Source organism: Neovison vison, chromosome 1 (genome assembly GCF_020171115.1).
Source record: "Neovison vison isolate M4711 chromosome 1, ASM_NN_V1, whole genome shotgun sequence".
NCBI classification, from domain to species: domain Eukaryota; kingdom Metazoa; phylum Chordata; class Mammalia; order Carnivora; family Mustelidae; genus Neogale; species Neogale vison.
The window spans coordinates 305,610,693-305,635,661 of NC_058091.1; the positions used below are offsets into that span (position 1 = coordinate 305,610,693).

Consider the following 24,969-nt stretch of genomic DNA (forward strand, 5'->3'; position numbering starts at 1 on the left):
CTCATATGATCAATTTATTTGTAAAGCTGGTTTGGGTACATAAGAGGTAAATCTAAATTCACTTAAAAAAAGTGTTTTCTCATCCTTAGAGTCTATGGAATTTAGAAAAAGCAGGTTTTCTCAGTCTAGCGAAGCTAAAACCCATGAGCTCCCTCTAGTGGACTCCAGATTGTCAGAGACGTTCACTGTGGAAGATGAAAACCTAACAATTCTAAAGTTTCACATTTTAGGGCAGTTTGGGAGGTTAAATTGAAAGCAATGGTGCTTTTTTTTTCTGCCTACAAGAAGATTTGCAAGTGTGTTACCTTTAAATTAACAATTCTGAATGCTGATACTTACAAATAATTTGCTTTTATAAAGGTACTTGCTTCTGCCACTGGAATCTTTCACTTCTTTACTAAATACTAAGGACATTTCAAAAAGGAAGAGATGCCGTTCTCGACCCTTTCGAATTAAGGTTTTTGGGTCCCACACTTGGAAGGATTCCTGCAGAATGAGTTCTCCCTGAGACTCAATATTTTCATCAAACCCTATAACACAAAGACAAGAAGGCACAATCAATTTGAAAGAAAATAAAAAATGATGCACAGGACAGCATTGTGACGATTTAAACATTTGTTCAATGCCCAACAATTACATCACAGAGTAGAGTTCCCTTTCTGGGCCCCCATTCCAGTTTCTCTGCACTGATCCCACCTGGCGAAGGATAATCTTTCCTTAAACATGACTTTGTGTATATTTTCCCTTGCTCAAAAAGGAGGGGAGAGAGAAAAAAAAAAAAGCTAGTGCTTCCTCATGGCTTTATTCCTTCAACTCTGTCTGCTGCGGGTGGCATTCACACCATGTGAGATCTGAATGAGCTCCGTGCTGCTCCTCGGCCTTCACTCACGGCATCCCATTACACAGACCTCCTCCTCCCCTGGCCCAGAATGGTCCACGGGCCTTCCCCCAGGCCACTGCCTACTCCCAGGCTGCGACCTGATCCTCTGCCTCTTCAGCCCAGAACACCCTCCTGGACATTCCACTGCAGTCCCAGCCTTTCCACAGGGCTCTGGTCTGGCCTTCCTTGGTGAGTTCTCCCAGCTTTGCAAAATTCTTCCTGTGAATCAGTCACACTCCGGCCATGGAATGGCTTTCGCTCTGCTCAACTCTTCCTGGAAGTGGCCCACTGCATGGACTTCCAGCGACCAGGCTGCAGGAAGTGGCTGGATATCTGGGGCAGGGGCTGCTAGTTCTCCTCGACCATGGCTCTCTCCTCCTTCTCCAGAGAGAAGCGTCCTCTGTGGTTGCTCAGACAGGCCCTGCATTTCTGCCCCCGTGGCACTGGGACAGCACGTGGCCAAGCACAGGCCATGTGGGGCAGTCTTGCATACAACTCCTCGTTTCTGCCCTTCCAGCGGCTGCTCCTTCCCCGTCCTCTTTCCCCACTTTCTTTCTGCTGCATGGAACATTCCCATGGTCTTGACATATCCTAAACCTTACCAAGCAAACAACATTTAAGCCGTGGAGAGAAAGTACAGAGAACAGAACCTGAGTCCTTGATGATGCCAAGAAGGGCTGCCGCACCAGCTCAGGGTCTCACATCAGAGACAGGAAAAGCTACCCCACCTGGCCTCTGACTTCTGCGTCTCTACTGCAAACAGCAGCACCTCTGCCCCAACCGGTTACACTGCTCAACACTACTGGTAAGACACAGGCTCGAAAAAGCATTTGGGGAAGGATTCCTTTTTATACATAATTGTGTACCTGATAATAGGAGTTAAGCTCTACAACACAGAAAGAACCTCTTTAAACACAAGCATCCATGGAAAGTTCGCTTGCAAGGTGTTTCGTTTCTCTACCTCGCTCTTCACCACATCACACATGGCCGTGTCACATGCCGCCATGTTCGAGGCTCTTGCAAGTGATACAGTGGATAGAGATACAGGGAAACAGCAAGCTTTTTAAAGGATTTGATAATCAGAGGGGGCTGATCTTGCCGTCCTTCCATCCATCCATCTACTGTGGACACCTGATTGCCTAAAACTAGTGACACACAGTGCTACCGGGGTCCAGGAGAGTGGACAGCCTGTTCTCCAGATGATGGACAAGAGCGTGCTCTTAATGAGGCTGAAGCACTTCAGAAACTAAGGGGAAGCAATGAAACCAGATCCTTTAAAAAAGAAGGTCCTTGGGGCGCCTGGGTGGTGCAGTCGGTTAAGCATCTGACTCTTGATTTCAGCTCAGGTCATGATCTCAGGGCTGTAAGACTGAGTCCTATGTGGGGCTCCATACTTGGCAGGGAACCAGCTGGAGGATTCTCTCTCTTCCCCTGCTCTTTACCCCTCCCCTGCCTTGTGCCTGCACACTCACACTCTCTCTCTCAAACAAATAAATCTTAAAAAAAATATAAAGAAGGGTATTCACATCTAAACTCTTAACTCCCAACAGAATACAGAGGCACAAAGCCAAGAGTTTCAGGGCATGGGAGAGCCCCTCATACACAGTGTCAGCAGGACGTGTGCAGATGCTTGTTGGGGGACGTGCAGAGCCTCGTACCTTCCAGCATGCTGAGGTGCATGGCGTCGTTGGCTCGCTTTGGCACACTGAGCATCACCTCGAGGCCATCTTTTATCTCCCCCTTTCCTTCCTCACAGCAAGTGAGTAGCTCCTGTAAGAGACCGATACCATGAACCATCCAAAGGCCAAAAGCTTTGCAACAAGATCTTTGCAGAAAAAAAGTCCATGAAGAATCCATGAGTTTCAAGAGAATAACCAACCACAGTCGGCTGGGCACATATTCTCACAGAAAATGAATCACTGCCTCTTTAAGGATGGAAGGATCTGTCCGGCTCAACTCAGGATGCTTCTTCAGATCAGAGGAAACCGGATGCAGTCACAGTTTAAGACAAAATCAGTGTACACATTAACTACCAAGCCTCAAAAATAATAATAATAAAAAAATAATTAGCACAGCAAAGCATAATCAGCTACTGGTTTTATCTGAAGGTCATGGCAGAGTGCACCGAGCATCCCCGTGTGATCGTGAACGTGTCTGTGCTGTTAACTCCGCCCCCAGCCTGGACATCCCAGGTCACGAGCGGGAGCAGCACCGCCTTGCTGGTATCCACAGTCACACACTGTGTGTGCCCTTGTGCGCAGGACGGTTAGCAAAGCGCGAGTGATCCGATCACACTTCCCCGAGTGGGATTCCATTTCAGACGCACTTAGAGGAACATCTGCTATTAAAGGAGGGTGACAAGGACAATAAATGCATGTTCTGGCAGGCTCCAGGGTATTTTCTTACCAGCATATGAATGGTGATAGTCAGCACTAGTAAGCAGCACTCTCTGGGTCCTAGCAATCCCCAAGAGTGACAGGGCCCTGCAGGGCGCTCTGGTCTCATACTGGATAGCTTTAGAGCAATCTGGCACCAAACAAGCACTTTCACTCATGACCAGATGGTTTTTACCTATTATTCTAAGGAGCTTGGCAAGAAAAAAAGTGCTTAAGAATGCTATGTACAGAAATTAACCTCACTGGCAGAAAACACTCCTCGTTGGGGAGCTCAACAGAGCTTATTACTATTCTGCTGAAGAACCCCTGGGCAGAATAACGTGAGGTTCATAAATTAAAGTCCCACTTTAATGGTGATTAGCTAGATGTGAGGTCACTGGAAAAGAGATTTTTAGTGGAAACACATGCTAAAGACAAAATTCTTAAATCCTGAGGACACCAAGAGGTACACGGCCTTTGCAGAAGTAAAAAGCAGAGGGCTAATGTGAATATAAATAACTTAACCTCCTGACTTCTATTTCACATCCGTGGCAAGCTCATATTGCTGCAGTGAGGGACATAAAAGCACTTAAGAGGATTTTAAAACAAAAGTGCAGGAGAGCTTTCCCAACGGAAATGTCTCATGATGGTATTGCTTTAACAAAAGAATATGGCCACTTCTGTTTCTAGAGTTTTCTCATTACCAGAAAGTGTTTCAGGATTTCATAACTCCATCTCTGAACTTTTTTTCTATCTGGGAAAATTACAACATCACCTCCTACTGCTGTGCTAGGGCAGCACCAGGGACAGAGTCAGATTCACAAAACAGGGGTCCCAGGATGAGGGCAGGTGGCTCATTCTCAAACTGGGTAACATTCTCCAGCCACATAAACAGCACACACATCATTAGGTAGAGCTGGTAGATTCTTATTCTCATAGTCAAGAAAACGTACATCGATTTATACGACGCATTCTGTGACAACAATCACAAATTCCAAATTTCCTCTCCCATTCTACTGTTAAATCCTTAAGATTATTAGAAGTGGGGTTTTTTTTTTTTGAGGTATAATTGACACACACCATTATGTTAGTTTCAACAGTATGACATAAGGATTTGCTATTTGTATATATTGCAAAATGACCACAATAATTCTAGTTAACACCCGCCAGCATACCGAGCTATAGGATGACTTTCACTCACCATTCGTAACCAAGAGAAAGTGGAGATCAGTTTGCCGTGTGAACAACACGCTCCATAAATAAGTGTGTGATACGTGACTAGACGTCACAGGGAGGACGAGCTGAGGGTGAGCTACTTGACCCGTGGCTCCACATGGGTTTAGAACAGAGCCCAGATGCCAGTGACCCAGGGATGATAGCGGGCACAGCCCTTCCCCTCACAGGCTCACTTCCAGACCTGCAGACCAGGTGAACTTAACACACGCGGAGCACGGAGCATAGCGTGCGGCCCATAGTCAGCGAGCCAGCCTGGGACACAGGTACCAAGGGATCTAGACTTCACAATCTCTTTTCTCAGTGTATGTTAGGGACCAGGGTCAGGCATCAAAGTTCAGGTGCCTAATCAAGGAATAGTCTCTTATTTCCCTGCTGCACTGAGAAACTGATCAGGGTAACAGATGACAATACATTAAAAAAAAATTAATTGGCTAGGTGTTATTTCAAAAATTCAGGGTACTTGACATAAACAGAGAGAAAAAATGTCAAAATAAAAATGCACAGTTCACAAAATTCTGCAAGTAGAAAATGCTTCATACATACTTTCAAAAGAAGTTGATACTTTGTTATTCGCTGAACTGGCTTAATAAGGTACGAAGAGATGGAATTGGCTAATCCGTGCCGCTGTTGTATTTCCTGAATTAAGAAAAAAAATAAATGGATATATACTGATGAACATTACTGGGTAAATTAGGTAACATGAACTAAAACTACATTTTTTACCTTCAAAATGACTACACACATATCACTCTTAGCCTAAGCAATAAAAGTAGAAATCACTATTTACTCTTTCAATATGCTGAACATAAGAATAAGCTAATCACTTTGAACCAGAAGACAGCATGTTGTCTGGGTTTCTGGCTTTCACGTGCAAACATCAAACAGGCAAGCCCAGGACTCCCAGCCATGGAGCCATGGGGCCCACACTGGCCCAGCAACCTCCGCCCGCCCTCCCCTGCCCCGGGCTAGCCCCGGTGCATCAGCCAAGGGACACTGAGCCACAGCAGCTCTGGCAACTTGGGCCACCAGTGCCCTGGAGCCACAGACCACATCCCTTCCCCCAAGCCTGACTCTCCCGCACAGGGACCCCTCCTTCCTCACTGACACATTCACACACAACTCAGCCATTCTTCCACCCACGCTGGCAATCCATCTCCTAGCCCAGACTTTCACACAAACCCACTGTACTTGTGCTATCTTGGCTCTTAACGCTCTTCTCAGGAAACTAACTAACTAACTAACTAGATAGATAAAAGGGGTGGGGCACCTGGGTGGATCAGTGGGTGCAGCATCTGCAATCGGCTCGGGTCATGATCCCATGGCTGAGCCCCACAACAGGCTCTCTGCTCACAGCGGAGTCAGCTTCTCCCTCTGCCCCTCCCCCCCTGCTCATGCCTCTCTCTCTCTCTCTCTCTCTCCTCCCCCCCCCTCGTTCTTTTACTCACACTCTCTTTGGAATAAATAAAATCTTTTTTTAAAAAGGGTTATCAGGCACCTGGGTGGCTCAGTGGGTTAAGCCTCTGCCTTTAGCTCAGGTCATGATCCCAAGGTCCTGGGATCGAGCCCCGCATCCGGCTCTCTGCTCAGCAGGGAGCCTGCTTCCCCCCTCTCACTCTGCCTGCCACTCTGCCTACTTGTGATCTCTCTCTCTCTGTGTCAAATAAATAAATAAATAAATAAAATCTTTTAAAAAATAAAAATAAAAAAGGGTTATCTACTAATAGTTTGCGCTTCAAATGTGATTTAAAAACCACCACCTCTTTGTATTCTCAATATTCTCAGTCTGTGGGTCATCTCGACTAAGCTCTTCAGGAACCGAGCATCACTCAGGGATTCATGTGGCCACTCTCCCTGTGGTGTGCCGGCTGCCGGAATCGCCGAATCACGGGTCACTCACGCAACAGGCAGATTAGAGTAAAAACTTAGCAATTCTTCCTCTGCCTTCCAAATCACAAGAGGAGCCTTAAGTTTCTCTTCAGTGACAAATGTTAAAAATGTGGGATTTATGATTTAATGATTATGATACATGTATTCATGATGTCCCATCTAAACGATATCTTTTCATATACAGTATAATGTACAAATCCCAAGTACGGGTCACTGAGTTCTGACAATGTTAACATACTTGCAATCAAGTACGTACAGAGTATTTCCAACATCACAGGAAGTTCTTCGTACCCCTTTCTAACCAGTTCCCCCCACACACAACCCCACCACCACCAAGAGGCAACCCTTGCTCTGTTTTCTATCACCTAATCAGTTCTGCATATTCTAGAATTTCATATAAAAGGAATCATAAAGAGTATATTCTTCTATGTCTAGCTTCTCTTAGCCCACGTTTTGGAGATGAATCTTTGCTATTTCTGTATCAGGAGTTTATCCCTTCATACAGCTGAGAAGTATTCCGTTTCATGCACACCCCACAAAACATCTGAGACATATTGCAATGTGTTTTGAATACTATTTTAATAACATTCAGAAATGCATCTCTGATATTTCTAAACACCAATCTCACTATTTTTGTTGACATTTTTAATACCTTATCATGGGATTATACTGCTCAAAAATGACAAGAGAGAAACGAATATCTAATGGGAAAAAGATAGCCTCTTCAACAAATGGTGTTGGGAAAGTTGGACAGCAACGTGCAGAAGAATGAAACTGTACCCCTTTCTTACACCATACACAAAAGTAAACACAAAATGGAATAAAGGCACAAATGTGAAACCATAAAAATCCCTGAAGAGAGCATAGGCAGCAATTTCCAGGACACTGGCCACAGCAACATTTTTCTAGATAATGCCTCCGGAGGTAAGGGAAATAAATGCAAAAATAAACTACTGAGACAACATAAAAATAAAGAGCTTCTGCACAGTGAAGAAAACAAGCAACAAAACTAAAAGACATCTTCTGAGTGGGGGAAAGCATTTGCAGATGACATATCTACTAATACTGGATTAGTAACCAAAAATACAGAAAGAACTCATACAACTCAACTCAAACACACAGACACACAGACACACACTCCAATTAAAATGGGCAGAGGATATGAACAGACATTTCTCCAAAGACATCCAGATGGCCAACAGACATAAGAGAAGATGCACAACATCACTCATCATCAGAGAAATGCAAATCAAAACTATAGTAAGATATCATTTCACACCTGTCAGAATGGATAAAATAAAAAGTATAAGAAATAATAGGTGTTGGTGAGGATGTGGAGAAAAAGGAACCTTCTAGCAGTGTTCCTGGGAATGCAAACTGGTGCAGTCACTCTGGAAAACAGTATGGAGGTTCCTCAAAAAGTTAAAAATAGGGGCGCCTGGGTGGCTCAGTGGGTTAAAGCCTCTGCCTTCGGCTCAGGTCATGATCCCAGGGTCCTGGGATCAAGCCCCACATCGGGCTCTCTGCTCAGCAGGGAGCCTGCTTCCTCCTCTCTCTCTGCCTGCCTCTCTGCCTACTTGTAATCTCTGTCAAATAAAAAAAAAAAAAAGTTAAAAATAGAGCTACCCTACCCTACAATCCAGGAATCATACTACTTGGGTGTTGACCCAAAAAATACAAAGACACTAATTCGAAGGGAAACATGCACGCCTAAGTTTATAGCAGCATTATCCATAACAGCCAAACTATGGAAGCAGCACAAGTGTCCACTGACTGAAGGATGCATGAAGAAGATGTGGTTCATCCATACAAGGGACTATTATGCAGCCGTCAAAAGAATGCAAGCTTGCCATTTGCAATGACACGGATGGAGCTAGAGAGTATTCGGCGAAGCGAAGTCACTCAGAGAAAGACAAATACCACCCGATTTCACTCAGCTGTGGAATTTAAGAAACAAAACAAATGAACAAAGTAAAAAAAAAAGAGAGAAAGAGAGAAACACACACACAAACCAAGGAATAGACTCTGAACTACAGCGAATCCACCTACGGTTATCAGAGGAGAGGTGGGCAGAGGGATGGGGGAAACCGAGATGGGGATCAAAGAGTTTACTTATCATAAGAAAATAAAATGACTAGAGAAAATAAGACAAAAATGGCTATGAGATCAGAATATTTTTCTAAAACCCCATCAAAGATTTAATCCTGCTGAAATAAGAAAGTTCCCGTTTTCTAAAAGGCTGTTAAAAAAAACTTCTGTGCTTCTAAAATTATACTTTGGATGGCAGGGGCAAGGAACGGGGCGTTAAGAGGATGGCCTCGCTCACTGGTCAGTGGTAAATCTCAAACACAGACACCCGCAGCGCTCGCTGAGCCCCAGAAAGATGGGCAACATCTGTACGGTGGGAACTGACGGCGAGACATCTGTGAGATCCCTCAGTTAGATAAGCAGAATTTCCTTTACCCTTAAAGGTGTCTTAGGGCAAAGGGTTTTTTTTTTTCATTCGATTCCATATGCCACATGCTCTCTGTGCTTAGACCATACAGAATTCTAACTCTGCATATGGCCTTGATGTTGAGTTTCATCTGATGGTAAAGAGCGAGGAAGGTGCGAAAACCTGACAAGAAAGGGCAGCACAAGGCTGGGAGAGCTGACCTGGTATTTACAAAGGCACTCATGTGGGCTTACTGGTCACGAGAACGACAACTAAAATAGGGCCATCTCCAGGGCTCCACGGCAAAGACAGAAGCTAAAATGTACCCTAATTTCCCAGATGTCCAGAAAAGAGCATCACGCATGGCAACGCACACAGGTAAGAACAGAAAAAAATCTAAAATTCTCACAGCCTTTATACCAAATTACACGTGATACTGAAAAGTACTCTTTTAATCATGATGTATTCAGCACACTTGTCTATATTCCGGAGACCCAAGAAGCTTTCTTTATATTACTTCCATAAGGCTCCAATCACCTTTGTACAAAATCACCTCCCTGCAATATCTTTCAAAAAAAGAGGACCTACATGTATGCTTACACCAATGAGAATATACTTAAAGAGCCTCCCAATGATCTTAGTTGTTACAGTGCTAGTTGTAAAAATTTTACTGATAAGCCACTTCTGGAAATCAACCACATGATAAAAATGGGAAAAATAAATGAATAAAAAAGATTCAAAGGTTCAAAGATTCTTTTTCCTTCATAGAGGGTAAAGCAGGTTTATAGTCTACACCTTCTGCACATGATATTGCATTTAAGAATGGTTACTGGGTGGCTCAGTTGGTTGGGCAGCTGCCTTCGGCTCGGGTCATGATCCCAGCCTCCTGGGATCGAGTCCCACATCGGGATGCTTGCTCAGCAGGGAGCCTGCTTCTCCCTCTGCCTCTGCCTGTCACTCTATCTGCCTGTGCTCACTCTCTCTGTCAAATAAATAAATAAATAAAATCCTTTAAAAAAAAAAAAAAAAAGAATGGTTATATATAAATAGTAAGTGAGCTCATATACACACGGACCTGTTGAAATCTTAGAAGGATCTTTTAGAAACACAAGACTATCCCACCATAAATGCAACAGATAAAAAATGAAAACACTCCCTCCCATCCATTAGGTGAAAGCTATGAGTCGTGTGGCATCTTTATGTTTACCAAACACCCTGCAGACGACTTCACCGCTTCGCCAGGAGTCTCTTACTTACGTCAAAGTAGGATCCCGCATGCTCTAATATCAGCTGAGTAGAATCAGGCTTATTTTTGCAGTATGTGACATACATCTGAAACTTGTCTGCCTATAAACAAGAAAAATTAGAATATCTCTTTCAAATCAAATGGCAGTAAGTCAAAATATGATAGACTTTTATGTAGAAAAGTAGCTACGGGGATGAAGGAAATTTAAGCTCTACATAAAGAGACCCTATTTTATACTGAAAGTTGTTAAAAATAAGAAATGCCATCTTCTGCTACCATACGTGCAGAAGCCTCCCTCAGCCCAGTAAGTTAGGGCTGGGCACACCCTCCCTGCTCCCACAGTCACCGAGGCAAACCCAGGCGTCCTGCATGGAGGGCAGGGCACAAACACAAGGCGACCGTCTGCCTCTCCTCCAGATGGATGACCCCTCCCACCCCATCGCCAGCCCCCCAGGCGTGGCCGGGCACTCATGTCCCTATGAATCCCCAGGGCCACTCACAGGCCCCATACGCCAGATGTTCAAATGTTCCACTTCAAACCATCGCAACTACCAATAAAAAGCTCATTCCACATGACTATCTGGCTGGAAAATGTAATTCTTAGAGGCAAAGCCCACTTCTCTGTAAGCCGACACTGCAGAAGATGGTGACAGAAGAAAAATGAACCATATTCCTTCCAACTTCCTGCAAAGCCACAAGCTGTGAGAATGAGGAGCCGAGGGTCCTCACCCAGGTGACAAAGCAGTGTCCCACGTCCTCCGGCAGCTGCTCATATTTCTCCAGCTCCTTCAGGAATATGCTGCAGAGTAAAAATGGTATTGTATTATTAAGAGGGTTTAACGCACTTTACCAGTGAGCTAAGCCAGAAATCAGACCAAGCAGGCCAAGCATACCATTTCAACCAAATGCAGTGACACATCTGCGCCGTCTAGATTTTAAAGATTTAACCAAACAGGTAGCTCTTAACTGGGCTAGGTTATTGTGACTTTCAATCAGCTAACATGTTTAGCTCTTAAGCACTTCCTAATACAAAGTCTACCCCAGCAGCCTACTTCCGGGCGAGTGCTTTGTTCAGTAGCTAGGGATGTTATTTAGGGATACAGATAAACAGTCAGAAGAAGTCACTGAGATTTCAGTGTGTTTTGCTGGGGTGTGTGTGTTGCGGGGGGGTGGGGGGGGCATGAGGAAGAGTTCGGCAGCTTTGGCCCCAGCATTATCCTTCCACAGGCTACTGGGCTGCAGAGGCTCTGTCCAAAGCAACTTGTGCCTTTTTAAACAACAACAACAAACAAACAAAACAAAAGAAAACCCTTAAAAATAAAACCAAGTGCCTCCTGTGGCCAATGGACAGAGCATCTTATTTTGGTCAGACTACACATCTGTTCTGTCCTCAGTTCCTCCTTTCTTCTTGGAAAAAAACACACGACCACACATCGGCCAGCAGCCCCGGAGAGCTCTCCTTTAATTCTGAGAAGGAACGGACGTAGCAGCTGGTGACACAGCTTCCTCCAAACACAGTGTTCACACTTCCCCTGACCTTACTTCTGTGGCAGGGAAGCACATGGAAAAAGCTGAATCTCTATAAAAAGCGTCTCTACAGTGTCGGGGTCTTTTGACGAAAGCCCAACAGGGATCATTCATATTTCAACAGATTCACTGGAACGGATGCTTAATTCAGTTGGAAGCTTCCATTTCTTGTTGTGACACTGTAGCACAGTACCTAGATTTCAAGAGTAACCGGCTCCCCAAAGATAAAGCCACTCACTTATTATGAAACTCATAGATTTCCTGCATGTTCCCGAAGATAACAAGCTCTCTGTTTACGATGCCGGGCGGGATCTCCTCCACCCCGCTGGTCATTTCCCACAGGTACGTCTGGTCAGGAGGGAAGCAGAAGGATTATACAAAAACCGACAGCACACGTCCAAGAAACAGCTACTCCTGACATCTGTAATACACACCCAGAGTTCAGGAATCGCTGAAAAACACATCTGAAGACTGTAACTTTTTATAAAACAACATGAAAAACTTTTCCCCAAAAAAGTCCCCGCAGTTGCTATAAGCACTTGGGAATAGTTCCTATACATTCCAGCTCAAAACTTTCTATCCCCAGCTGCGAGTTTTGGAGTTACCCTATTCTGCAAAGTATGACAAATATTCTTTCAAACTACTGAGAGGACGAGCTGCCCATCACAATTAGTGGGCACATTTCTCTGAAGCTGCTGTAAAATTCTGTACAAAGAGACTGTCAGCCAGGCCATCATGTGATGAATGGAATGAGAGGGTTACTGCTGTGTCATCTCTGGGATGAGCAAAACACAGCCTGGAACCGCACAGAAGAGCGGAAACAAGAAAAGCAGGCTGCTTAGGCACACTTCAACTCTCAGAAGCAACAAAAAGTGTGATTATTTTAAGAATCGCCAACAGGTTGGGATAACGAGCTCGCTTAGACCAAATCTAAATAAACAACAAAAAAACTTACTTACATCCATACACTCACGGAGGTCTCTTACGTAAGCCTTTTCAGTTTGAATTAGCTCAGCCATGATGAACCTTCAACAGAGGAAGATAGCGGGGAGCTCAGCTTACGGGCAGGACACATGCTCTTTTTAACTACCTACTTTGATGGTTTACAAAATAATAAGGCAGTTTTAAAAGCATCAGTCAGTAAGGTGTACTGGGGAATTAAGAACAGAAAGGACGATAATAGTACACAGCCACCGACTCAAAGGAAAAACCGTTTTGGAAAACATTCTGTTGAGGTCCCCGCAGGTCAGGGCTTCTCACTCAGCACCGCTGACACCTGGGGGTAGAGAGCGCTCTGCTGGGGGGCTGTCCTGTGTTGTGGAGGAGGTCAGCAGCATCCCTGGTCTCCAAACACTGATGCCGTTGCACATACCCCCTCCCCACGGTGTGACAACCAAAAATGTCTCCGCATGAATGTCCCCCAGCCGGGAACCCCTGGTTTAGGACAATCCTGTCTTCATGTGTGTCTAGTACAGTGCACCAGTGGGCAATTCTGAAGCAGCGCCATGTGTGTTATTTTTCCCGTTGGTACTACTATTTACTCATGACCTACTGATGACCAATGACCCTAAAACAGTTTGGCAACCCTGTAGGAAATGGAGGCACAGGGATGAAAACAAGTCACGGTTCCTGAAGCAGGTGACAAGGGACAGTGGCATCTACGCTGCAAAAACGCTGCACACCCAGAGCAGCACAACGGATCAGCGCCATTTGGTTTCAGACACACACACAAGCCTGTCTGTCCAAGTGACAGTCCCTTCACTTGCTCCGCGAATCCCAGCAGGTTCGGGGACCGGCTTACTCTTTCCTGCGGGCCGACTTCCGTTTCTCTTCATTGAGCTCATGAGCGGCATCGCGAAGCTTCACCTCCGACCCAGGGACACTGGCGGGGATTATGTCTAGCTGAAGACTTTTGCTCTGTGGAGGAAGAGAGCCAAGCAACTTCAGTTAATTCAACCTGGGCAGGACACGAGCAAGAACACCTTTACTCTGTGCGCACAAGGCAATTTACCGATTTGTTGGAATCTGAAGAAATCCCCAGGGCTTTCTCCAAAGATGTCCTGTACTTCTCCATCCGCAGAGAGAAATCCCTATACCTCTTATCCACTGCAGTCACACATTTTTTTATCTCTGCCGCATGGGCATGCCCTTTTTCACAAAAGCCGTCAGCCAGCTGTATCAATAGCTTCACTCTCTCTTTGGTTTGCTGCAAAAAAAAAAAAAACAACAGGAAAGTATTGTGAAGCAAATGAACTCAACTGTCAGAGACCAGAAACATAGTGGCAACTTGCCTACCGCTCTGAGCTCCCAACAGGGAAAAACCACAGGGGACAGAAACTTCCTCTGAAGCTCCAAGCCACCCGTTCATCTCCCTGATCCTAGCCAAGCTACCTCTCCTCAGCTTGCCACAAAGAATGGCAGGTTTATGACCTTGAGAACCACCAGGCAAAAATCTAGACTTTCCCTCGGCAATGTCTCCATTGGGTTGATGCCCAGGAGTACCCTGTCGAAGGAAGACAGGAAAGCTCGCTCAGGCTCTCTCGGCGCCCTGCGACTCTCCACCACGGACCTGCTACATAAACCGGCTACAGAGACGCTCCCTGCTGCCCGCAGGTCCATGCCCCGCGCCTTTAGGGCAGCAGTGGTCAGATACAGACGCCGGCTTTCCGGCCGCCAGCGTGGCAGAGGATCTCCCCCCGGCAGACCCTCCACGGATCCTTGGAGCAAGTCCACATCGCATGTTCATTTCTCCTTCAGCTCTCAGTAGAAATGGAGGAAAAATCACTAGTCAGGAAATGATCTTCCTAGAGGTATTTTAAATGTCCTTCCCTGTTGTAGAACTCCCTCTCAAAAAAGTTATTTTGTTTGTGTATGTACTTAGAGAAGATATCTTAATTAACTTAAACATAACTTGCCTACTTTTCTTCAAGTTAAGGATAAGCCTAAAACATTGGTTTAGCGTTTATGGCAGTGACTTCACTCAACTGATTTTTCCACCACATCCTTCCCGTGTGTTCCGACAACGAGGCTTCCTTCAATGTTCCCGCTGGCACTTGCAATGAGTACAGTTAGTCCTCTGGCAGGGAACCTGATTTTTTCCACTGGACTTTATCTAGAAAATCTCTATGCCTAACATTCAGGAAGCGGACTTTAAAACCCCCAACAGGTGTACATGAGAGTAGAGGCCTCAAAAAAAAAAAGAAAAAAAATCCCAAAAGGATAAAGGTAAGAGCTCAAAACCTGGATAAATTATCTTAGTTTATACAGTAAGTCTGAGGCAGAATTCACTAGGCTACCTGTAAAGCCAGCTGTCAAAATCCTTAGGCTCTGTACAGACCCCCCCCCCCGGGTGACCTCACTACAGCCGAGCATTCGACTGCCCAGTGTCCAGCATGTGGGCCCTACACAGGCTCCCTGTCTCCATTTCTTTGCCCCAGCACCCCTCCAGCCCGGGATGCTATTCCCCCAGATGTCTCCGTGGCTCCTTTTGGTCTCCGCTTGACTAAAGGCCCCCTTCTCAGCAGGCCCCTCCCTGATTCCCTTAAAATTACAACTTCTCCTTCCTGTCATAGCTACCCTTCCTTACCCTATCAGCTCTACTTGTCCCCAAGGCACAGATCACCTCCTAACAAGGACCCAGCTTACTTACTACCATTACTGCCTGGCTGTCTCTTGTTAGAATGTAACCAACACAGGACCAGGATATCTGTTTTGCTTACAGAGTATCTCACTCGCTGCCGTCTGCCTGGCGCGTAATGGACATTTACCAAATATTTCTTGAGAAAATAAATTAACATTAGGTTCTTTGTGCAAGTATGTATATGCCTGGAACTTTAATGGGCGTGGTAGTTACTCTAAACAGGCATTAATATAATACTTTTCAAAAAACAAGTGAAAACAAAACTCAGATACAATCATGTCTCTGTGGAAAAAAAATTAACTATTGCAGATTCTATTCAAGCTGTTTATTGGAAAAAGTCATCAAAACTTAAACTACCCTGAAGTTGACAGGGCTTTCATCAGGTATGGAAATGAACTCAGGTTGAGGGAGCGAACAGGAAAAGATCTGTCATCAGATTTTTTTTTTTAAGAGAGGGCAAGGTGGCGGGGAGGTACAGAGGAAGAGGGAGAGAGAGAATCTTAGACCCCTTACCCAGTGCAGAGCCCAACATAGTGTTTGATCGCAGGATCCTGAGATCATGACCTGAGCCAAAATCAAGAGCTGGACATTCAACCGACTGAGCCACCCAGACGCCCCTCAACCAAATCTTCACTTACCAACATGACATCTTTCTGGATATGTTAAGACGAGACTAAATATAAACCAAATAAAGAAGTCAAAGTTTCAGACTTGGAAGCATACATTCCAAGAGGAAGTTAACTTATTAAATTTTATTATGAACTGTATTATTATTAAATTTAATATGAATTTTAATATGAAATTATTCAATTTTATTTTATTAAATTTTAATATGAAAGTCAATTAATAGGAGTATGGTGGGATTATTAACAAACTGCGTTGCCTAGATAAGGTTACACTGCTGTGTGCCCAGATACTACTGTGCTGAGAAGCCCAAAGAAGGTTCTGTGTGACACCCAGGGAGCACCTATCTTCCCATGCTCCATCGGTGAAGGGTACTCAGAGTTATGTGTATCGTTAAAGAGGCAAGAAAACTGTGTCCCATCGTAAGCACCAGGGTCACCAAAGTGAATATAAAAAAGACAACTGAAAGGGAAAACAAAAACACCAAGAACGGGCAGGAGGGTTTTTGCCTAGTACACATCACACAAAACAGACCAGGTGCCAATGTGTAACACCACCAACAGGCTGCTACTGAACAGGACACTAGATGCCGCAGAAGGTGGCCTAGAGGCAGAGCCTGGTAGCTTGCAACTTTATTTAAACCATCGGTAGTCAGTTTCTCCAAGAGCTGTGGCCGAGCCACTCCCTCAACCATGGCCTCCCTCCCTCCCTGATGGCTGTCCGCTTTCTCTCATTACTTCGCACACACATGAATATATATTTACCCATTCGTCTTGTTATTGCCTGTTTCTCTAACCAGAAACGGCAGTCCAGGAGGCCAGCACGAGGAGTGGTTTCTGGTGAGTGGCAAGGGCTCTGTGAATAATGACTGAATGAATGAACAGTGTGATAAAAATGAAGTATGATGAATCTGCTCATTCATGAACCTTTTATATCTTGATATATATTTTTTTATTGGTGTTTTTTAAATGTATGCATAGAATTCAAAATTCAAAAGGTAAAAGAGGATACAAAGTGGAAAGTCTTCTTGCCCTGCCTTCCCATGACCGGTCTTCAGTGATCAACATCCTATGTTATCATTCCAGAAACGTTTTAGTACAGAAGGGGTTACACCTATATTTTATTCTCTCTCTCGTTTTGTACCTAAATGCTTGCACAGAATAAGCCCTGCTCTACACCAAATACTTTCCATTTAACAACTCAATTATCCTTCGCCACTAGAACACAAGCAACACCCTTGTTTCATGCTGAGAGCGGCATATCGTTTCTATGAGCTAACGCGCTTCCACTGATAGGCCCTTCATGCTGCTCCTGAGCATGTGCATCTGCACACCTGCAGAGGCCGCATTTCGAGATGTGGGCCTGGGGGGCTGGGCAGAAGTGCGTCTGTGACGATGGTTGGTGACACAGTGACACCCGCAGAGGTCACCTCCATTCACCACTCCCAAGACAACAGCTGCAAGCTTCTTGATCTTTGCCAATCTCTTGGGTGAAAACAGAACACACTGCAGTTCTGATGTGTAATTTTATTTTAGATAAATTTGACAATTTCACATATTTAAAAGCCATTTGTAATTCTTTTCCTGCGAGCCCTCTTTAACATCTTTTGTTCACTTTCTTGTTTTGTCTTAGTGATTTAGAAAAGCTCTTTACTTCTAAGAAATCAGCCCTTTGTGATATGAACTGTGTATTTATCTTCTCTGCTTTTTGTCTTTTAGTTACAGTGGACTGCCCTTTAGCAATTTTCATAGTTTATTGTGTGTGTGATTTTTATCTTTCTTTTATGGGCTTGGGTTTTGTGTCCTGTTATTTCTTCTAGTGGGTCAGGTTTTCACTGCTGCTACTTCAGCCCTTTTTCTGACACTTACCTTGGAATCAAAGTGGGATATGAATCCAACTCCATTTTTCTCCAAAAGGCTACTTAACACTATGAAAAAAACTTTCTACCTCTTTTAAAATGAATTATTATATGAGTCTTCATCATTATTTCTAGAGACTGTTACAGAAGTAGATTTTTACTGTAAAAGAATGCAAATGTTGTAATTTGAATGACTTCATCAGTCAGCAGAATCAGGGGCTTGAGGAAAAATAAAAGCAAACTGACTTTCTGAGTCTACCAGCTCAAAGGATCTTTACTCATCATGTTCTTAAGTAAGTAGAAATCCAGAAAGGATACACATTCAATGGTCTTGGTCACTTTCTGGCAGATTAAGGCATTTGGCACTGGGGACATGGGTGACGGAAGTGTGAAGGAAGGAGAAGGCCATGGATCTGACTCCAATGTGCTTATGTAAATATCACGTGGGACCTTGTTTAAATTTGCTCATTTTCAGGTCTCACTCCTAAATAGTTTAAGTCACTAAGTCTCGAATAAGGACAGAAATTGGCTTTTAAGTAAACTCATGACCTGGATGCAGGTGATGCCTGCAAAGCACTTTGAGAAATTATTACATTAAGAGTGGCAAAGGAATGCAGCTGAGTCATAGGTAAGATAGTAACCAAAAGGCTTTATTTCTATTACACTAAATATGTTACAAGAGTAGCCACTGTAACAACAGAGCTGGAAGACGGTCAAGTCAAAGCAAAAAAGAGTCTCTACATAACAAAAGAAAAATGGTTTCTTAAAAACACCGTGAGAGGGGAACAGAAGGCGAGCAACACCTCCAAGGGCCAGAGCAGGGGCTGTCTGATTAAAACAAAGGCAGCCAGAAACCAAAAGAATAAAAAAGGCTAAGAAAAAGAATAAGAGGTATTCTTTTCAAAATCTACCAGTTTCTTTTGCCAAAACTGATTCCGTATATTCAGTGAAAAAAAGAGCTCTGTATATCTGGGAAACAGCAAGGTCAGATATTACCTGTGATTTTAGATGCTTATTTTTTACAAAATGCAAGGGCGAAAAGATGCCTGCTACTGTTCATTCTTTAATAACCATACCCCAAATTTGAGAAGGGAAATTCAGAAATAAAAAACCCTTTTGCATACACCCCACTGGTGGAACACAGCTGCCACGCTAGTGCACTGCAGACAGTGGCATTCACATCACATCTGTGTGCCTGGCGCCCCCTGGGGTTGTGCAGCAACAGGGCTGTTTGTGCATCATGACCTGCAGAGGGCAGCATTAACGGAGATGTAAGCTCGTGAAAAGGAACCAACCTTAAATCTACCCTCTGAGTGGGATCTTAGGCATTTTCTTAATACCTCTATAATCAAAGGCTATTCAAAGAAACAAAGATAGATCATATGAGGCACACAACTATAATTTATTATCCAACTATTAAGAAAAACAAAAATTATACAGACAAGGGGGTGCTGCATCTAGGAAGCAAAAGGCACGCTCTTACCTGCAGGGGCAGGCAGGTCAGCTCTCCTCAGATGAGTGGGTGGGCGACCTCTGGGTGCTCATGGCCCCTCTGGGTGCAGCTGTCATTGCCTGATTGCCTGAGCCTGCCCCCGAGCCCCAGTGCTCACGGTGCCCCTCCCCACCAGTGCCAGCTCTTGCCGAGCCCCGTAGGGGTCAATAGTGTCCGTAGCGGCACTTGACTGTGTGCTCTTCCAGAGCAAAGACCGGGGGGTTCCCAGAGCCCACATCTCATGGGCGGGCAGAGGGCAGTGAGGAATAGCAGGAGGGGTCAGAAACGGTTACAGAAAACAAAGTACAGATAAACATAATACAAAGTAGCTGTTGCCACTCTAGAGGATTTAACAATTTCCCACTGATGGTTTTCAAAGCCACCTTAAGGGCAACACGAGAAAATCATTTTTTTTTTAACTTTGTGGGAATACTTCTTTTTAACCAAATAGACTATCCATCTTAATCACTTATTTCTACCAGTAAATCTGAATTTCCAGTTTTAAAAAAAAACACCACCTCAAATCTATCATCAAAAACAGAGGCACTTCTGAAAATATTACAAAGAATGTATATTCAAAAACTTTGAAAAACAAAAATAAAAATACCACAGGTTGAGAAGGGAACTCTAAAAATCTCAAAACTGTTTTGAGGTAAAAGAGTCAGCCTCTGTGGGTATATACTCGAACGCAGAAAATATTCCTGGCGATGTGTGGAGTCTTACGGATTGGCTTAAAAATTCATCTTTACTCACGTATATTACATATGCCATGTGTTTAATTCTACTTCGCCTTTCACTACAAGCCCGCGGAGGGGAACTCTGCCAGCCGCACCCCAGACCGATTCCCGACCGGACCAGGCGGGGCGTGAGCAGGGCTGCAGCAGGGAGTGTCACTGCCCAGACACCAGGCCACAGAGTGTCCACAAAACACACCCACGCCAAGTCAGTAACACCACACAGTGTTTCCTGAAAATAGCAAGTACTCTGAAAAGACCTCAAAAAGAAAATAAAAAGGAAAAAAAAGTAATGGAAATGACAAAAGAGAAAAGATACAGGTATTTGCCAAAATCAGAGGATCCAAAGGGAACACCACATAAAGGGGGGGACAGCTGAAGACAAGCATGAAAGGCAGAAGGAAGTGTCACCTACATTAATGTATGATGAGCCACTGGGGTCCCACTATTTCTCCAATTTTGGGTAAGGAGTTTAAGTGACTTTTTATTTTTTATTTTATTTGAGAATTACCTTATGTACATGAAGTGTCCTGTTCTAGGTTATTCTGGAAAACCTGCTGGGCATCTATGCGACTGAAGAGATGTTTATTACCAACCTGAACCTACCTTGGCAGTGATCTGAAACTCCTCGTGCTCTTTCAGTAGCTCTTGGGTGTGCTGTATGCTTGAGCCCGTGGAGGTGTGTGTGGAAAGGTAGAACTCCCCATTGTCATGGATCCATTCTAAAGCCTAGAGAGGGAAGGAATAGAGTTGTTCATGGCTGAGCCCTGGTAAAGGCAGCCCCATTCCGTGTGCAGAGCACGCAGATGTGAAGCCACAAGCCAAGGCTGGCACACACCTAGAAGTACTTGCCTCAAGGACAGATGAGCTTCTGAAATAACTATTTTAAGTCCAAAAGTAAAAGAAAAACCCTGACATTCTAGGAAGCACATCACTTATATCACAATGATTAAACAGTTCAAGAGGTTCTTATAGCTGTGAAATACAATCACAACAGAAGCAGCGAACACTAAGATCCTTTTTCTAAGATACTGAGAAGGTGTGGATGGGGGGCAATCTGAGAGCCTCACACTGCTAAATGTTTAGGCCTTATTTCCTCTTCCTGCCTTCACTGAGTATCAGTGGGACCCACCACACTTGCTTTTTGGGGGTCCCATCCCATGATGCCCAAACATGCCATGGGGTTGGGGGACGCCAGCAGAAGATGGGGCCTAATCCCTGTGGTGGCAGGAGAGAAGGGAGTACACCTGAGAAGAAGGGGGCCAGAGAGGTTCAGACTGCAAAGACCCAGTTCTAATGCATACGCGATCTGGTGCCCTTAGATGAACGTGGTTTTATCACTTCTATTTCCATGTAGCTAAAGTGAAATCAGACTTACTCAAACATATGCATCTAAAAACCCAACACTGTGGGAAAGAAACATAAAAATGGAGAAGCTTTTACATTTGCCGTTTGTAGTCTCTGGGTCATCCGTTGTACTGTGCTCATCTTAGAGCAGAAATGTCACCGTGTTTATTAGCTACGTCACAGCACCTACAGCATTTTAGAAGGCAAAGTGAGAAGGAAACCTGGCCAGATGACTTACCATGCAGCAGACTGCATGGGAATTATGGCGGTCAGGCTGCAGCCCGCCTAGGACAGTGTTAACACTGCTGCCAGCTGGAGGCCGAAAGCGATGCTTGTCAATTCCCTCCAAAGGTCCCTGTTTTTTTCGTACTTAATCACACTGTCTCCGGGGGCCTACTGTTGAGTCAAGTGCTACCTGGGGGACTGGGGAATGAGTGGAGCTTCGGCCCTGCCCCTGCAGACTGGGCAGGAAGTGGGAGATGAAGAGACACACAAAGACAAACGAGAACAGGGGCACCATACTTAGAACGGGAGATCAGCAGAGGCGATGTCTAGGCCAGGAGAGGCTGGCTGGGGAAGCAACAGGTTCGGAAAAACGGAGAAACTCAGCAGCAGAGGGGGGTGCGCTGTGGCCGCAGGCTGCTGAGCTGGTCTGCTGCGGGGGCTAGAGGAGAGGCTGGAGAGAGGCTGCAAGGGCAGGAAGGCCCAGGAGCTCACCAGCACAACCTCGACTTCTCTGTGAAAGCTGACAGGGCTGCCGTGTGGAGAAGGAACTGCAGTACACAGCGAGTAGAAGTAACCGGTCAGCAAACGGGCTCCAAGACTCAGGGAGGACACGGCTAGGGTTCCTACAGCATGCTGGCTCTGAATGTGAAGGGGGAGGGCAGATCTGACAGGTGTGGGAGATCTGCACCTATGGGCCTCATGAAGGAGTGAAGGTAGGAAACTGGGAAAGAAAGGAACCAGGTGCTATACACCCTGGAAGGTGAGAGGGCACGGGACACACCATGGAAGAGGAGGGGATCCTGGGGGACACAGCTTATAAGATGAGGAGGGGGACACACCCCATAAGACAAGGAGGCCGGGGGGACACCCACAAAGGACGATGGAGCCTGGGAACACACTCCATAAGATGATGGGGGCTGGGGGACACATAGGACAAACCCCATAAGATGAGGGGGGACACCCACATAGGAAGATGGAGCCTAGAGGACACACTCCATAAGACAAGGAAGCCAGCAAAATCAACAAGACAGGAAAAAACAAGTGTTGGCGAGGATGTGGAGAAAGGGGAACCTTACACTGTTGGTGGGAATGCAAGTTGGTGCAGCCACTTTGGAAAACAGTGTGGAGATTCCTTAAGAAATTATAAATAGAGCTATACTATGACCCTGCAATTGCACTACTGGGTATTTACCCCAAAGATACAGATATAGTGGAAAGAAGGGCCATCTGTACCCCAATGTTCATTGCAGCAACGGCCACAGTCACCAAACTGTGGAAAGAGCCAAGATTCCCTTCAGCAGACAAACAGATAAAAAAGATATGGTCCATACATACTACAGAGTATTATGCCTCCATCATAAAGGATGAATACCCAACTTTTGTATCAACAGGGACAGGACTGGAAGAGATTATGCTGAGTGAAATAAGTCAAGCAGAGAAAGTCAATTATCATGTGGTTTCGGTTATCTGTGGAGCATAAGGAATAACATGGAGGACGTTGGGAGATGGAGAGGAGAAGTGAGTTGGGGGAAATCAGAGAGGGAGATGAACCATGAGACTGTGGACTCTGAGAAAAAAACTGAGGGGTTTGGAGGGGAGGGGGTGGGGATTGGGTGAGCCTGGTGGTGGGTATTGCGGAGGGCATGAATTGCATGGAGCACTGGGTGTAGTGCATAAACAGTGAATCTTGGAACACTGAAAAAAAAATTAAAAAGAAAAGATGAGGGGGCTTGGGGGACACCCACAGAAGATGAGGAGGGGGGATAGGGTTCATGAGTCCAGTTCTGGTCTCAGTAAGGCCAAAGTAGATACCACGGAGGCAGCTGGGATTTCTAAGTCTGCAGACCCGAAGCGGGGGTCAGGGCTGGGAGGTACCAGCAGAGGAGGTAAGAAGACAGGAAACAGAAGAAAGAGCCAGACCCAGACAGCCTGGGAGAACGCCAGCGTTCCACAGCGGGGAGCCTGGGGAGAGCACTGAGGAGGCCAGAGGAGCCTGGGAAGTCCGAGGGCTGGGACTCGCCCCCAGAGCCGGGCCTGAATCAGCACTCTGCATGCCAGTTAGGCTCAGGGTGCCATGCATCAAGGGGGCCTCCAGAACTGGGGTTATAGATAAGCAGTTTCAGTGCAGGACTGTGAGCACAGTACAGAACAGAACCCAACAGGCTTGCAAAGGCCTGCACTTCCAGATTTCATTTTGGGCAAATGAACGGACTTCAGGAAAAAGCAACAACACATTCCATTGTTTTTCTCTATTAAATTAATTATTTACAATTGTGTTCTCTGTAGCTAAATGACTGCTAGTCTTTTGGCAGAGAAACAATAAAGAAAGACATGAGAAGAGATTATGAGACAATCTTTAATTAGAAACAAAATTAGGCCCCGTAAGTCTGAAATTCGGTTGAACTGTCATTAAATAAAATATATTTAAACACTGAAAAATGCTGCTTGCCACTTCCGTTGGGACTCTAACTACTTCTGGTAACGTCAGCCGAGATGAGGGAAGGGCTGAAGCTGGTGCCAGGTCTACAGTCCAGGAGCTCCGGCTTACCAGCCTCAGGGGAACTAAGCCGTTCTGATCCCCTCACTGCCCGCCTGAAACCAATACTGACCAAATCGAAAATATTCTCCCTAAGTGGGAAACTGTGCTGAGGAAAATTTAATCTTTCTTGAGCTAAAAGATTTAACTGAATGCCGACTCTGTGGCAGGCACCGGTGAAATTAGAAGACTGTCCATGTCTGATACAGTGACCAGGACCCACAGCACTGAAGAGGCCCCAGTGACTTTAAGCTTCCCGACATGCAGAACACGAGATGGCTCACACAGGTGTTCTGCAAGCGAGACTCTGCCCTCCGTGCCCTCCAGACTCTCCACATTCTGGACCAACAGCTTATGGATTCCTGTGCTACCGTTAATGCCAAGAAGTGACAGGAATCGTAGTTCATGTTAGGGTCAGACAGACTTTACCCTAAAACGATCTTCCACGACTAACCATACTGGTGGAAGCACTGATCCCAAAATGACTTCAGAAGATGGAAACTCTAGCCTTACCTTTTTACTTATTTTTTTAAGTAGGCTCTACACCCACCATGCGGCTTGAACTCATGACCCTGAGGTCAGGAGTCCCGTGCTCTACTAAGTGAGCAAGCCCCATGCTCCGCAAATGCACCCTCTTGAAGTCTCTGAATTAGTTAACTGCATGAACATTTTTTAACTCTACTGAATTCTTAGAAATTCTGAAACATTTCTTACCTAATTTTAGCTCAAGTTATCTGAAGAACAAAATTTTATCTTGAAAATATAATTATAGCAAAAAACAACAACAAAAAACCCACCCACTACAGTATTTCTACAAGTACAGAACCTAGCTTCTGCAACAGTTTTTGAATCATTGTCATAATTAGGACTTGTACCTGGTGGTCTTATGTCCGAGCTAATGGCAGCGGAGGCCAGCTGTGTGACACAC

The 24,969-nt window shown here is 45.1% G+C and overlaps 1 protein-coding gene across 2 annotated transcripts in view; it reads right to left on the bottom strand.

Annotated features, from left to right (window-relative positions):
• TRIO (trio Rho guanine nucleotide exchange factor) overlaps window positions 1–24,969 on the bottom strand; it is a 226,386-nt gene that overhangs the window by 94,514 nt on the left and 106,903 nt on the right. For both annotated transcript variants that reach the window (XM_044233736.1, XM_044233744.1), the window contains exons 20-29: window positions 20,540–20,662; window positions 13,597–13,791; window positions 13,387–13,502; window positions 12,545–12,611; window positions 11,824–11,933; window positions 10,788–10,857; window positions 10,070–10,159; window positions 5,035–5,127; window positions 2,539–2,650; window positions 340–530 (exon numbers count right to left, since the gene is read on the bottom strand). In XM_044233736.1, coding sequence (XP_044089671.1) covers window positions 340–530; window positions 2,539–2,650; window positions 5,035–5,127; window positions 10,070–10,159; window positions 10,788–10,857; window positions 11,824–11,933; window positions 12,545–12,611; window positions 13,387–13,502; window positions 13,597–13,791; window positions 20,540–20,662 — 1,167 coding nt within the window. The remainder of the gene's footprint in view (window positions 1–339; window positions 531–2,538; window positions 2,651–5,034; window positions 5,128–10,069; window positions 10,160–10,787; window positions 10,858–11,823; window positions 11,934–12,544; window positions 12,612–13,386; window positions 13,503–13,596; window positions 13,792–20,539; window positions 20,663–24,969) is intronic.